The sequence below is a fragment of the Poecilia latipinna genome, unplaced genomic scaffold (assembly GCF_001443285.1).
Source record: "Poecilia latipinna isolate Pla-1442-1.1 unplaced genomic scaffold, P_latipinna-1.0 Scaffold1894, whole genome shotgun sequence".
In the NCBI taxonomy this organism is placed as follows: domain Eukaryota; kingdom Metazoa; phylum Chordata; class Actinopteri; order Cyprinodontiformes; family Poeciliidae; genus Poecilia; species Poecilia latipinna.
Genome location: NW_015114510.1, coordinates 79,923 through 94,731, shown reverse-complemented (window position 1 = coordinate 94,731; position 14,809 = coordinate 79,923). Strand labels below are relative to the sequence as shown.

At 41.4% G+C, this 14,809-nt stretch overlaps 1 protein-coding gene and 1 long non-coding RNA gene across 3 annotated transcripts in view; one reads left to right on the top strand and one right to left on the bottom strand.

Annotated features, from left to right (window-relative positions):
* Positions 1–2,362: 2,362 nt before the first annotated feature.
* The window catches only part of trit1 (tRNA isopentenyltransferase 1), a 37,275-nt gene continuing 24,828 nt past the window's right edge, over positions 2,363–14,809 (top strand). The window contains exons 1-2 of one of the 2 annotated variants that reach the window (XM_015015239.1): positions 2,363–2,564; positions 14,650–14,790. In XM_015015239.1, coding sequence (XP_014870725.1) covers positions 2,406–2,564; positions 14,650–14,790 — 300 coding nt within the window. In that variant the 5' untranslated portion in view covers positions 2,363–2,405. The remainder of the gene's footprint in view (positions 2,565–14,649; positions 14,791–14,809) is intronic. The other variant, XM_015015238.1, reaches the window with a different exon arrangement.
* LOC106935014 (uncharacterized) lies at positions 3,799–5,170 on the bottom strand. The gene is made up of 2 exons (XR_001421821.1): positions 4,845–5,170; positions 3,799–3,920 (listed from the first exon to the last, which is right to left on the bottom strand). It is a non-coding gene; the product is annotated as an uncharacterized LOC106935014 (long non-coding RNA).

The following is a 14,809-nucleotide window of genomic DNA, read 5'->3' as shown; positions in this document are numbered from 1 at the left end:
GGTTTAAAATTTTGTTTAAAACTTTTTTTTTTTTTTTTTTTTTTTAAAATCAGGGGTTCCCCCTGTATCATTTTTTTTTTTTTTTTTTTTTTTTTTTTTTTTTTTTTTTTGTTAATCTGTTTGATGGAATGCCTTTAGGAGCCTGTCTATGTATGTAGGCTATCCAGTTGGATGTTCTGTTTTTAGATCCTTGACTGTACAGTGAAACCAAAACCTGAGCTGTCTAAGTTTACTCATCCCAGTTTCTGTAGGGCTTGCTGGCTTTTCAGAGATTACTCAAAACTTCTATTTTTGTTATTAAAATTCTAAAGGAGGAAAAAAACCTGTTGAAATAAAACACCACTTTGTCACTATATTTTTGTTTTTCCTTTTCATTGCTGAGCTTCATAGTTGGATTATGTTTCTGTCTGGAGTTTCCTTGTACAAGTCAAACAAAATAAGTTTTCTATTATATTTTTCTACAAGTTTGTGTTTTGGCAAGAGCTGATTAATATTTTTGTATTTAATGCAAACGCAGCTATCTATTACTTAAAATGGCTGTGCGTTTTCTGCTTTCTGATAGTGATTTGGTATTCTGAAATGAACAGGATGGGAACCCAAGAGGATCTGTTGTATGGTTTCTGTTTTAGTATCCAGAGGTTTCAGGAAAAGCATTGGACCACAGACAAAAATAATCAGGTCTTAGGAACCTGATTATCATTTTTCTGTTAATCAGTTTCTGTTAACCTGATAATCAGGTTCTTAGACCAAATAGATTGGGACCACTCACCTTGAAAGTCTTCAGACCAAGTGACATCCGATGGTCAGCATCATCACACCAAACAAACTCACCTATTCACCTCATGCCCTTTTGGTCATCTGACAAAATATACTTTGTCCAATCACCTGCAAACCAAACTGACTTTTGACGAACCTTCAAACAACTTCAAGACAAGATGGCTTCAGGTCAAACTAAGTGACGGCAAAGGAAATTGTCCTAGAACCAACTTTCCACCTTTAGCAAACTTGCATTAATTTGGGTGATCTTGAGTTTTGAGGAATCAAAATCTATGCTTCTTGACTTTTCCTAGAGAGAGACTGAAAAACACTATGAACTCTTATTTTCACCATGTAGGCTCTTGCAAGGTAGGTGTAGAGAAAGCTGTGACTTTCCGATAATGTTTTCAGTTCCCTCAGTTCTACATTAACAGAAAGAAAGAAAAAAAAAACTTCCCTGAGTGGAATCATAACTCAAGATTTGGTGCAACAACTGGGAAGGCCTTTTTTTTTGTCTTAGTATCTCATGAGCCAGTGTGGTAAATAAAAATAAAATCATGTTTTCACATCAGTTTCCATGGCCTAACTGATTGTCTGGTTTCTACGTTGGATCGCTAAGGTTGCATTCTGAGCTGGATTAGGGAGATATTTCCCACATTAGGGTTGCTCTAGTTCAGTGTTTCTCAACCCTGGTCCTCACCGCCCCCCTGTCCTGCATGTTTTAGGTATTTCCCTTCACCTGAATTGTATCTCTGGGTGATTAACAGGCTTCTGCAGTACTTGATGGTCATGCAATCATTTGAATCAGCTGTTCTGGAATAGAGGCTCATCTAAAACATGCAGAGCAGGGGGGCGCTGAGGACCAGGGTTGAGAAACACTGCTCTAGTTAAATGGTTGAGAATCTGGAAGCAAAATTCTTTGTAGTTTAAATTAGCAGAAAATAAAAAGGGAAAGAATGAGAATAAGAAAGCAAAATAAAAGTTAAGAATTGCACTGCTACAAAACCAATCAGGGAGCACAGTCCTTTGTGTATTGTTACTGTCTTTGTATGTGATGAAATCAAGCATTAGATAAAAAAAATAAAATAAATAAAAATCAATACCGAAAGATTAAAAGCCAAGTGTTTGAATTTGTGTGCCTGATCCAGTGACTGGCTGTTATCTATTAGCGTTTTTTTATGTTCAGCTCCATCTCCCGATCCACTTTTGTTTTCCAGCAGTCTCCAAAGCAACCTCCAAGCATCTTTTGCCATGGCAACAAGCGTCAGACCTTATCACTGCAGCAGCAGCACCAGCATCGATAGTTTCCATAGAAACCACGCCAGCTGTGCCGAAAATGTCCCCGAAAAGCATTGTAAACAAACACGCGCTAATCCTTCCTCGAGGCGGTGAACATCCTGTTACTTCAAACTAGAAAAAAAAAAAAAAAACCTGTCACAAATCTAACAGTGGAGTGTAACCGACTGAAATGTCAAAATGATAATAAACAGATAACACTGAATAATGAAATGTAAAACACGCCGGCAGCCGCGAATAATCGCCAATTAACCGTGTCACCATAGCAACGGCAGCCCAGCTGTCTCGTAAACCATATCCCGCTTCTGCGCACGCGCGAGGGTGTCAGCTGGGCAGCGGGAGGAAACGGCATCATGGCGGCCTCCACTCTGAGCGTGCAGTGCGTCTTACGGAGAGCGATGGCCCCGTCTTTAGTCGTGATCCTGGGAGCTACCGGTACCGGGAAGTCCAAGCTGGCAATCGAGATTGGAAAGCGGCTTCAGGGAGAAATAATCAGCGCCGACTCCATGCAGGTAAGAGGATTCGCTTTGTTATGACTGTGACCAGCAGCCCACCACGCTGTAAACTGCATTCTGGAAGCTGTAGCTCATTCCGACAACGTTTTGTAGAGAGATAAATGCAGATCCGAAAGCATGAGTTTCTTGGACTGTGGTTAAAACTATTATGAATCAGACTGTTTTCTGTCAGAACTTTCTGTGTTGGACTCTGCAGTGACCTGACATAAAAATAGTGCTCAAGAGAAGGCGATCAGATCAGTGACTAAAACGTTCAACCTCGTTTAAACATGTTCTCTGTAATGCATGAATATGGGCAGGATCGAGCTATATCTGTAAACCTGAATAGTGTGCTTAAAGCAATCCTGCAATCCTAATTTAAATAGACTAGCAGTGACATCATCTACAGTGTCTTGCAAAAGTATTCATACCACTTACCCAGAAATCAGAGTATGTGTGTCGCAAGAAACAATAGAAATATTGATATACATGTTGACTGTAAAGTATGGAAACGGAAAGCCCTAAAGTAACCCCTCCATCACTTTACATGACAGGACTGAGATTTTATCCTGATAATGTGAGGTTAGTTTTATGTTGTTGTTGTTTATTTTTTCCAGATCTGATAGTTTTCATTATGCCCTCACATTTCCTCAAGTTCCCCCAGGACTCTTTATTTTGTTTGTTAGCTAATAATCCCTCCAGGACAGATTATCCAACGTCTTGTTGGGTTGGAGGGACAAGAAGATCATATTGCAAAACAAACTTCTTACAAAAATATGAAAACTGTTACTGGGCAGAAAGTAATTTTGGACAATGACAGTTAAAATTGTCTATGTTTCCCCCACGGGATGCAGAATTTACAGGCAACTACACATTGATATCAGCCCCATAAGTAGAATTAATAAGTATAAATAACATTTATTTCCATGTTGTCGTTTGTGTTTTGGAAGTGTGTTGGGAATGTGATGGTGATTGTGGTGTCAACCGTGTAGTCTTTTTTTTTTCAATTTCAAAAGGGTAGGAAAAATATTTTAACAGTAAATATCAATTATTGGGCATAACAGCAATATTAACATTGGGTATTGTTATTGGGACAATTTTTTTTTATTGCTGCATCTTGCTACTGACCTTGGACTTCTTTTGGAAAAATGATTAAACACATAAGATAAGAACATACACCAGATTGAGTTGTACAAGTGTGGACTGACTTGCGTTGAATATTACCAGAATATGAATTAGAATCGACGGTTATATTTTGAATTGAATTGAATCTTTAAGAATTTGACATCTCCTGTCTGGAAACCTTGAGCTTCAGTGATTCAGGAATCTCTGAGTGTCTTCAAATGATTCAGAAATGCAGAATCATTACTGTCTCTGGAAAAATGAGCAGAAGAAAGCTGTTGTTAAGGAAGACTAAAGGAAACGTGCTGATGGCAGCATCAAGCTGTGGGGAGAGAGAAGCAGGTCAGAGTTCGCAGGTTGAAGATTTGAGGTCAAGGTTCACCTTCCAACAACCCTACATTGTTCTGGTGGAAGACGACGCAACAGTGTAATCAACCAATCAAATCAAAGTCAGGTCAATAAAGGCTTTGATGCCATCTCTACTATAAATACAGGACATGTGGAGCATGACAGTGTAAATAATTTGTGTTAGAATGGCCCAGTCAGGCCCAGTCAGTTGATTTGGAAATTTAATTTATGCATCCATGAAATCACTGTGCATGTCACCCCCGACAACAAGCAAGGAAATGGATAGGCTGTGTGAACTTATTTCATTGTCTTGTGATTCTCATGGATCCTGACTTTTTCCAGGTGGTTCGTTAAATTTTTAGGTAAACTTTTTAGTGAAAAACAAACATGTTTAATGTTTGTAACTAAACATTAACTATTCCAGTCAAACAGGGATGTGTGGGAAAATAAATGAAAGCCAAAATTATGTCATCACCTCTGATGACCATCATCTCTCTCTCTCTCTCTGCCTCTCTCTCACTCTCTCTGTGTGAAGGCACTGAGAAACTCTCACTCTCATTCCCTCGCCGAAGCTTGTTCTTTTGTGGGGGGGATTCTCAGACTCTGTTGCTACAGCAACCCGAGGGCATGCACACAAAAGAAAAGGTTGGAGCAAAGTCCAGTTCTTCACACCTGCGACTGTCCAGAGGTTGCTTCTCCCGAGTGCAGCGTTCAACTAATCGCATCTTCCATCCCAGTCCTCTTACCTCAGCAACAACACACCTCCCCTCCCCTTCCCTCAACTCTGCATGCATTGTCCTTGAAAGCCTGTGTCCCTGTGGGGCGTACCTCCTCCTGCAGTCACCTGGTGATGGGCAAACTGGGTTACACTAATAACATCTCAGCCTAGAATATCTCTCCACATTCGGTGGAGAAACAATGGCCTAGTTACGACGAGGCAGCCACAATCTTCACAATCCGCGGCCTTGTCGCGCTCCTCCTCTCTTGTTGGTGTGAGCGTCGGTGCCAGAAAGCGGGAGAGACACGCCGACACGGAGAGACGGCCTATGTGAGAATGGGTCTGTGTGTAGGTTCGAGCCGGACCGTGTTGTCTTTGGGATAGGAAACAGTCTGGTCTTGTTTGGGAGAAAGCAACATTATGCTGAGCTGGTGCACATTCAGCGCCGTGCTACGCCGGCCCAGCAACTGGTAGTGAATGGATACACTGTGGCCACTGGGAAGTGCCTATTGTCCCATGGAGAATTGGTTCCCACACTCCCTAACACTCCTATTGTATTACCGTCACCCCCTCCTGCCTCTGCCCCAATCCCTCAACCCACAGTTCATTGGACATGCAGGAGGGATGTTATTCACTCATTAAATGAACATGCTATCTGTGGCACACACATAAGTGTCTTGCTTGTACTGTTCTTGAAGGAGGCACTGCCAAGTAGCGTGAGTCTGAGGTTCCCAAACTGGGATCCAAGGATCAGCAGGGGGTCCTTAGACTAACACTGTGGATTAGGAATAACTGATTTCAGCTTATTGGTTAGATATTTTCAAGGCAAAATACACTGAAAATATATCCCTGTTGTTTTCTTTTATCTTAAATCGCAGTGGCAGCATCTGGTTGGCGGTTCTAAAGGGCTCAACACACGGGAGGCAACGTCGATCCATAGTTATTGATTTCCTACAGGACTTTCACGATGAGGCAACAATCATTTACCGTCCTCCAACCAAGCGACCAGCGAAACTTGTGCATGTAAAATTTTGAGCTCGTAGACGTGCATGTGACACAGCACAAAAAGGGTGAAAAATGTTAGACTTTTCTCTGTGTCATCAGCATCATGTCCCAGTTAATGGGAAAATAGAAAATGTTTCAACCTTCTTGTGTCACGTCACAAGCGTGCACATCTACGCGTACAAGCTCTAAATTTCACATGCACAAATTTTGTTGGTCGCTCTTCTGGAAAAGGACAAGCAATGTTCGCCTCACTGTGCAAGTTATGAAGGAAATGAGTAAAGAGGGAGTGAAGTCGCCTCCCGTGTGTCCAGCCCTGTATGCTGTGTTCCCCTCCTAATCTGTCCCTTTCAGAACTTTATTGTTTCTGGTGAAATGTATGACAAAAATAGACCTTCAAGGAGCAACATCGTTGGCTTTTTCTTACCATCATTTGGCGAGAGGTGGGGTACGCCATGGATGTCTCCGTAGTTCATCCCAGGACGCACTGGATGATCCACACAGCATCTCACTTCTAAGTTAATTTCTAGTGACCAATTAATCTGATATTCCGATTTTTGGACTACAGAAGAAAGCCAGAGGAATGTAGCGCATTTATTGTGCAAAAAGAAAAAAGTCTCCATCCAATATAAAGAAGTGTATTTGTGTTCCCTATTTAATTGGTAAAATCAGGTTCATGAGATCCTGTGTCCTGAGACGAGACACTGATGTATCACAGCGTCGCTTGCAGACAGCACTTTACAAGGTGTTGTGTGTGACGAGAAGCGGTTGACATGGAGGGTGACAGCGAAGAAGGAAGGCTGAGCGACTCATGTGAGCAGCGCTCAGACTGAAATATTTCATCCATGCAGTTTGAAGTGCTGGTAATCATTTTACGAGCTGCAGGTTCTGCCGCAGTGCAATCTGTCAGCTGCTCCCTCGTTTTCCACAAGTCAGTGATGATGCTTTTAGTCGTTATGGCGCATCATCACATCATCAAGTGTCACATCGTTCTTTGCATGTGCGACGCAAGACCTACAAGGGGCAGTTTAGCTCCCCTATGCATTCCAGGAGATCTTTAAGAGATTTAAACTGCTTGTAATACCCAGCACAGAAACGTGTTTGCTCAGAGTTTAGTCTTGGTGTATTTTTCATTGAACGTCAAACAAATTGTATGGATGTACTTCTCGTAGCCGTCTTCCGAATCAGTCTGAGGAAAGTTGAACAAAAAGTAGAAAGTTTGAGGCGACTCTTGCAGCATGTTTCTGCTTCTTTGTCATTGTCGTGCTGCACCATCCAGTTCTTGCTTCAGTTTTCTTACTGTTTACAAATGGTCCACCGGTTTCCTCCAGGTCGGTGGAATTCATGGTGGATTTTGTGTTGGAGAACTTTTCAGGTCCTCCTTCAGCAAAGTGTTCCCAGTGCGTTGGTCTTCCACCTCCTTTTCCTGGATGGCTCTATTTGGTCCTCTGTTCTGGTGTCCAAATAATTCAGTGTCAATCTAAATCTGCCACAGATGTTATCTATCAAGTCTGTCCTTCATGTTTTTGTTAGAGAGGGAAGCGCTAAGGACGTCATATTGATTCTACTTGGGTCGTCGAATGGTCATTAAAATTTAATGGAAAATAGTTTCTTCCCTGGCAGTCTGAAATTACTAATACAAAGGTACTTTAATACTTTCCCTCTCTAGAACAATGCGTTGGAGTGAGAAGCTTGTATAAGTTTAGTGTTCCTCAGCATAAAGCTGTAGAAACCCTCTGTAAGTAAGCAATTATTAAAGAGGCTGTATCTGTTTAAAAAAAATGGTGTGGGTTAGAGTCTTGGAAACAACTTATTCAAATTGTATCCAGTCTGGATAAGGTGGGACTCGACGTTCTGAGCTGGTACCCAATAAACTGGAGGGACAGACCAAATGTCTCCAGAGATGAAAGCGATTCCTTTAGACGATCTCCACTGCAGCAGTGAGGGAATTTTTATTCCTCCTCGAGCTTTGTTTTCCTTTAATGTGTTACAACCGCGACCAGTGGAGCCTTTACCACCTCCCTGCGGCTGCGCTAGTTTATGTTATTTGCTTGAAACCAGTTAACGCACAAGTGGGATTTGCATTTCCTTCTTTGTTTCTTTTTCTTTTTCCTTTTCTTTTTCTCCTTCTGAACATTGCTTCAGATTTGCTTTGCAAGTGAATGGAAAGCCGGCTATTGTCTCCGGCAGATAGATTGTTGCACTGCAGGGAGTGAAAAGGAAGCTGGGACTTTTTTGCAAATGGTGGGAGGGATGGCTGTTGGCTGTTTGGGTGGAGCGAGGAGATGAGGGGTGTTGGGGTCATAATGAAGGGCCATCTGATGCCCTGGGGGCGGAGGGCGATTTTTACAGGTCATGCACATGCATGCGTCGTTGCTTTGGTTTGCGTTGTGCTTGGAAGTATTGGTGGCTGTTGACCTTTCGCTTTATGCACATCTGAATGAAGGCACCACCCGTTTGCTCTTCAGGACGACATGAGCGGTGACAGGGAAGTGGACTGGTCAGACTTATTCGGTTTCTGCCGAATGGGACGGAAAGCAGCAGGGAAGCTGTCAAGTGTCGTCTTGGCACTTACAGTCCCGTAAAAGTGCAGCAAACGAGGCTCCTAAACAGCGGACACCTCGAGATAAGGTTAGCTTTCCGTCATAGTTTCAGAACATGAGGTGGTTTTGCCATTCTGCCAAAACCATCGGCTTATCCTTGTGTGAAAGCCGTTGAATAACTGCAGCTATGTGTCACATATCCCACTAATTTGCCCCACAGGCGTCCCTTCCTCCTCTGCTCCTTCTCCTTGTGCATGTTTATTTCTCTCTCTCTCTCCACGTTGCCGTCTCTCTGGCTGTCTGCTGTGGCTGTGACCTGTCTGGGCTTTGACGTATCTGTTTGCATCGCATCTGAGGCAACGCTGCCTCCCACATCCAGCATATACGACGCGCCGCTTTACGTCCTCCAAGCCGGCGCAGGACTGCGCCAGAAACGCCGGCTGACGAACCCAACATGTTCAACGTGTTCACGGGTCTGAGTGTGAATTACCGTCTGCGGGGCGGGGCGATTCTGGTCGGTACTGTAAGGCGGAAAAGGAGAATGGCAGGGTGAAGGATGAGGAGGAAGAAAGGAAGGAAGAAGAAGGAAGAGAGGAGGGTGATGGGAATACGGCATGAATGATTTATTAGTCTGGCATTACTGGGCCATTCCCCACAGAGAGACAGAGCAAGAGGAAGATGGAGAGATAAATTGATGAAGGATGGTGCCTTGAAGGGGAAAAATAGAAACTGTATGAAGAGAGAAAAAGAGGAAGATGGTGATTTATCTGTGAGTGTAACTCAGGAAGAGACTCAGAGAGAAGGTTGAAAACAAACTGCCTGGGGTCAAAGCGGGGAGGCATTCCACCATCCATCCGCAATCTGTACAAACCGAGTCAGAGCGACCGGTTGAGTCAAAGCAGAGAGGATGGAGGCTTTATCATGGCTAACTTATTAGTCGTCTAAGCTATGTATTGATGAATTAATGTGTTTTGTCCTATACGTCATTTTCTACTTTTGCCATTTTTGGTTACTTCACTCCGAATTTTCTACGGGACTAAAACTGCGTTTAATGCCCATAACTAAAGTACATCTTACCTGCCTGAAAACTAAATCTCACGGGCAGTGGGGACAATATTGTGTGAAGGTAAAGAAAGACAAAATTATGTATGTTACACGCACTTGTGCCTGTAACATACATATTACATATTGTTATTTATTTTTTGTTACCATAATTTTTTTGTTATTTGTTGAAGACTTGTAAGACTTCAACAAATAACACGGCGCTAAAATCACATGACGACATTACTGTTTAGTGGAGGAAAGATGACTGCTTCAGAGAGGTGCAGATTTTTACGTTCATACGTTTTACTTGTTTTTTATTTTTTTATAAGCCCGCTTGGAGGTCAACGATTGGTTGGTTACAAGGTTTACAATCGAGACACAATGCCGTTCAACATCCACACGCTTTTATATTCTAACACGGTATTTAAAAGTAGCTCAACCTCTCTGTCTGTCCACATAAATGCATCTCTTGATGCCATGTTTAATTCCAAACAGGAAGTTGTTTGAAGGATTGTGATTGGCTGATGTAGGTTTCAGCTTTGCCCTGCAGTGCCCCCTACGGGTTTAACATGTTTAAAACAACACTAAGCAGTGTGATTCAGCGGGATGAGCGTTTTTCTTAAACCGATCAGGTGTGGAAGAGATTATATTATAGAAACTAATACAAAGGTGATGATATTAAAAATAGCTCAGTATGCACACAAACCATAATAACAAATAAGCTTCCTAAATAATTCTTAGTTAAAATGTATCCTTGTCATGAGTAACGTTTCCACCCGGCTAACAGTCAGATGGGCTCCGGTCCATTTCTTTTCTTGCCTTTGCCCTGACTGTATCTTAGCTTTTGCCTGAATGAGCGCTTGTTCTCTGAACCCCATTCATTTATCCTCCCTCTATTCTGTTTCTCTCTCTCTCCATTCTGCCTTGCCCCTTCCTCGTTTATGTGGCAGAGGAACAGCTGTCTCGTGCGGGGCGTAAGGTTGGCCAGTCCGCTGGACTGCAGGCTCAAACACTGAGCTCATTGTCTCTCCCTCACACGCACGCACGCACGCACGCACGCACGCACACACACACACACACGCACACACACTCCCGTTAAGCCACACGGTCACATCCATTCACATTCATTTCACAGTATGACGGTAGGAAGAGAAACCCCTGAAACCTCTGCTTCCTCTCTCCCCCATTATCTGGGTTTTTATGAGATTAGGAATCAGAGACGTTTGAGGTGATGAGCTCAGACTGTGAAACATTTCCTGAGGGATTCTCTTTTCTGCTTCTTCGAAAGAGTCACGGGTTGTTTCACTCCTTCGCTGCCTTGACGTAGCTTCCCAGAGCAGAGCCTTGGAAAAGCATTCGGAGCCTTTGAACTTTTGTCCCACTTCAACCACAAATCAAATGACTAGGTCATGCTAGCACATTAATGTATTATAAGCCTGGCGGGCCACCAGGCTTTACTTGAGCCCCCACCAGGCTTAGCATTGCTTATTTATTTAAGTCTTTATAAAATGTTTGCATTTTTAACACTTTATAGCTGGTGTTCAGGTATTAATCTTCAATCTTTCAATAACACATAAATATCAAGTGATATTTTCAAATTTCCTGTCAACTTTTAATATTTTTCAACTCAAAAACACGACGGGCCGCTGGATGAATGACTGCCCTGCCACCCAAATGTTTTGTTCATTTATCTTGGGTGTTTAAATGTTTTCCATTTCCAGCTTAAAATTTTTGTCACTGTGTTTGCATTATTATTATTCCATTAGCATTATATTACGAATATAATCAAAAGGGTTTTCAAAGCCACAGTTTTATCATTTATCGCAATAACCTCTGAAACGATTTATCGCCCAGAAAAACTTATCATGACAAATGTTCTTATGAGATGTTCAAAGCTTGTTTTGATGGGGTTTTTTCCTCTCTGACTTATTCGCACTGTTGTCTTTGTTTTCTTAAGCTTTTTAAAGAAACTCCTCTGAGGTCTCTACATGACAAAATGTTTTAAAAAAGGAGAAATGTTCCATGGGTTTGAAAACTTTAGCTAAATTGTTCTGTTCTCTAAAAGGAAAAACTCCTGACGGCATCTTACAGATTATTCCAAAACTGCTTTGTGGATTTCTTTTTTTTCTTTTTGTAAATCGTCGGATGGTGTGAAATATGAGCGCTGCCCGCTGGATGTAAATGATTAACTCGCCACCGATCGATTCTTTTCCTGTCCGTTTGTTAAAATGTCGATAACCGTATTCTGTGTCATTGCTCCGGCTCAGCTGACGGCGAGGGGGAAATGATGAGCATCATTTCACATATTTACTTAGCGGGCTGCGAAGAAGTTATGCGCCTGTCTTAATTTATGAATTTGTGAAGGCATTTTCTTTTCGTCTCCTCCAGACGACGTGTAAACACCATTAGCTTTGCTGGCTCTCGTCTTTGATTTCTTTATGACTCTGAGCTCCAACGTCGCAGCAATTTGTAGCTCATTTCCACCGCCTCGACTTGAAGTCTTAATTTCTCTCTCATTTTCTCTCATTTGCTGCCCTCGCTCAGAGCTTCTTTTTTTCTTTTCCCGCCTCTCCACGTTTTCCAGTTGAGTGAATCTTTTTGTACGTTGAACTTACATCACCTGCGTTTTCACTTGTCTTCTTCATCTTGGAGGAATTAATGAGCAGATGCTTCTGCATCTATTTGATGTACATTAAAGCCATTAAAAACAGAGAACCTTCTGTCTGTCTTTCTTTATTTTTCTTTTTTTTCTTCCTTTCCTTCTCACTTTCTGTCTTTTTTGTGCTTCTTTCTTGCTTGCTTTCTTGTAGTCTTTCATTTTTTCTTTCTTTCATTCTTGCACTATTGTTTGTTTTGTTGGAATTTATTTATCTTTTGTTAAATTTGGAGTTCATTTGTCTAAAGTTTCTTTTATATTTGGTGCCGGTTACAGAATATCAGAGCTACTAAGTAGAAATTGTAAAATGTTTTGATAGGACAAGTAAAATTTTCCATTTCTGCTTGTAGAATAAAAAAGATAAATAATGTTGTAGGGGAAAAAGTTGACACAATGCTCATTTTGATGGTTAAAAACAGTAAAAATTGAATTGCCAGTTGACTTTTAACTCTCTGTTTATGTAAATGTTTCTCAGGATATCAAATTCTGTTTTTTAAATGTACATTCACTGAAAAATGTCTGTTAAAATAAAAAAAATTCAATTTTTCTTCAAAATACACAGATCCCCAGATTTCACATGCGGTGTGCTGTTTAAACTTTACGTCCCCATGTGGGTTTCCATACAATATCATTCAGCCATAGATCATCCATTCATCGGCCGTGCTTAATTTATCACCCTGGGTTCCTTCGCCCTCTCCTGCTCCTTTCTTTTTGGCGTGCTGCAGAGCTGAGACACATTTGGTCTAGTACATTATAACCCCCCGTCCCCTTTTTATCACCAAGGATGTGATCAATAACACTCTCTGGTTCACCCAGGCCTGTTTCCTGGAGTGTGTCGTATTGTTGACCTGCTATAGAGCATTTAGAGCAAACGAACATGGTCAATGTGTCAAAATGTGGAGGAATTGCAACAAATCTCAACTTCAGGTTGTAACCAAACTGAGTTGAGTTTAATGGCTGAGCTTTAGCGTTGTTAGCGGTTAACAGTTAGCCAGTTGTGGTGTGTCCAAAGTGTTTAATTTCTTTTGTTGTGTATTGTCCTGTCAGTCACTTACCTCTGAACTTGGAAGCTAACTCATAGAGGTCTTGTAGTGGACGTACAGTTGACTCAAGTTTATGACTAGCGCTTCAGGGTTAGCGCAGCTAACTGTTTAGCTTGTGGTGCCCACAACTGTAAACGGACAAACCTATACGTTTAGGCAGCATAAATAATTTCCTTTTTGTTTCTAAATGAGTCTCTAAAGGAAAAACGTCCACCTGTAACTCTATCAAAGTGTTTCAGAGGACAAAGTGCTGACAGCAGCTACGCTGCTCTTCGTGAGGCAGACGCCTCCAGAAATATTCTGGCTTTTTCAAATAGCTAAATCTCACGGGACCTCTTGTTGCACATCTGTATGTAATTGTTTCTGTTTGTATTTGGATAGAAATAACGTTAATTAAATCCACCCAACTCTTTCTAAATCATAACTTAATAATTTAGCATAAAACTGTTTGAACTTTAATTCAACAGGTAGTGTTTTTATAACCCTCTGTTTTTCTCCTTTTGAACAATTTTATACAGAACCTATATTAAAAATAATATAATTTTAAAACATGCTTAAAAAACATTCAACTGTGCTTTTTATTTTTGTCATTACCCACCAAACTGAATGTGCTGTGACCAAAATGACTTTCTTGTCCAGGTGATTGGTGTCTCCTACTTTAAATCCCCCAGAGCAGGGGAACGTGAGCGCAGGACTTCCCAGCAGACGGTGTTCTGCATCTGTTCAAACTCCAGACACTGTGTGTGAAATGAAAATCCCAACTGGGCGCTGCTTGTCACCTAGCTATCACATTCCCTCAGACGGCTTCCTCACTCACCGATGGAAACTGGAGAGAGCATGTGGACCATTGTTGAATGTAGACTGCAATGTAGACTGCAAGCCCAAAATTATGTGCACCCCGGGTATATTTAGACAGTAATTGATTATTGGAGAGGGAATAAGTTATTTTCAGCATGACATTTTTTGATACAATGTAAATAAAACAGAATATATTTTCGAATTTTGCCACAGATGCCTGTCGGAAATCCTATCGGAAACAAACTTCTTGGTTGGATGAAGCAATTTTGAAATCTAAACCTGTAAAAAAGCACAAAGTAGCTACATTTAATCATATTTATTGATATTTATTGATACACCATTATTCAACAAACAGAAAATACTAAAACTAACGATCCCAGACTGTTTTTGGGGGTTGATAGAATAAACATCTTTAATAGGAATTTATGGTGACAATAATATATCAAAAGTGTTATAAAAAAACTTATCATTATAAATAACAATATGATGAATACTCACCTGTAAGTAGGAGCACCATGCAAATATGAGCTTTGCAGAAGCTCAGATTTGAACAAACTGTGGAGAAAAATAGTAAAACGAACAATCCCGACGATACAAGGCAGCTTCAGGTTTTATTTTAAACATCATTAATTGGAATTTGTGGTGACAACGATAAATCAAGATATTATCCTGGTAAGAAATTTATCGCGATGATTGATAAACGATACGATCAATGCCCGACCCCAAACGTTGTCTAAAGGAACAGAACTGGAATCAGACCATAAAGCAAAATAGAGAGTCAGACCAACTACTCCGTATTTTATTATCTACTCATTTCTGTCCCTTGCAGGTGTACAAGGGTCTGGACATAATCACAAATAAGGTGACTGCCGAGGAGCGCGCCCAGTGCGCACACCACATGTTGGACTTCGTGGACCCGTTGGTGCGGACCTACACGGTGGTGGACTTCAGGAACAAAGCGCTGGAGCTCATATCCTAAACTCTGCAAA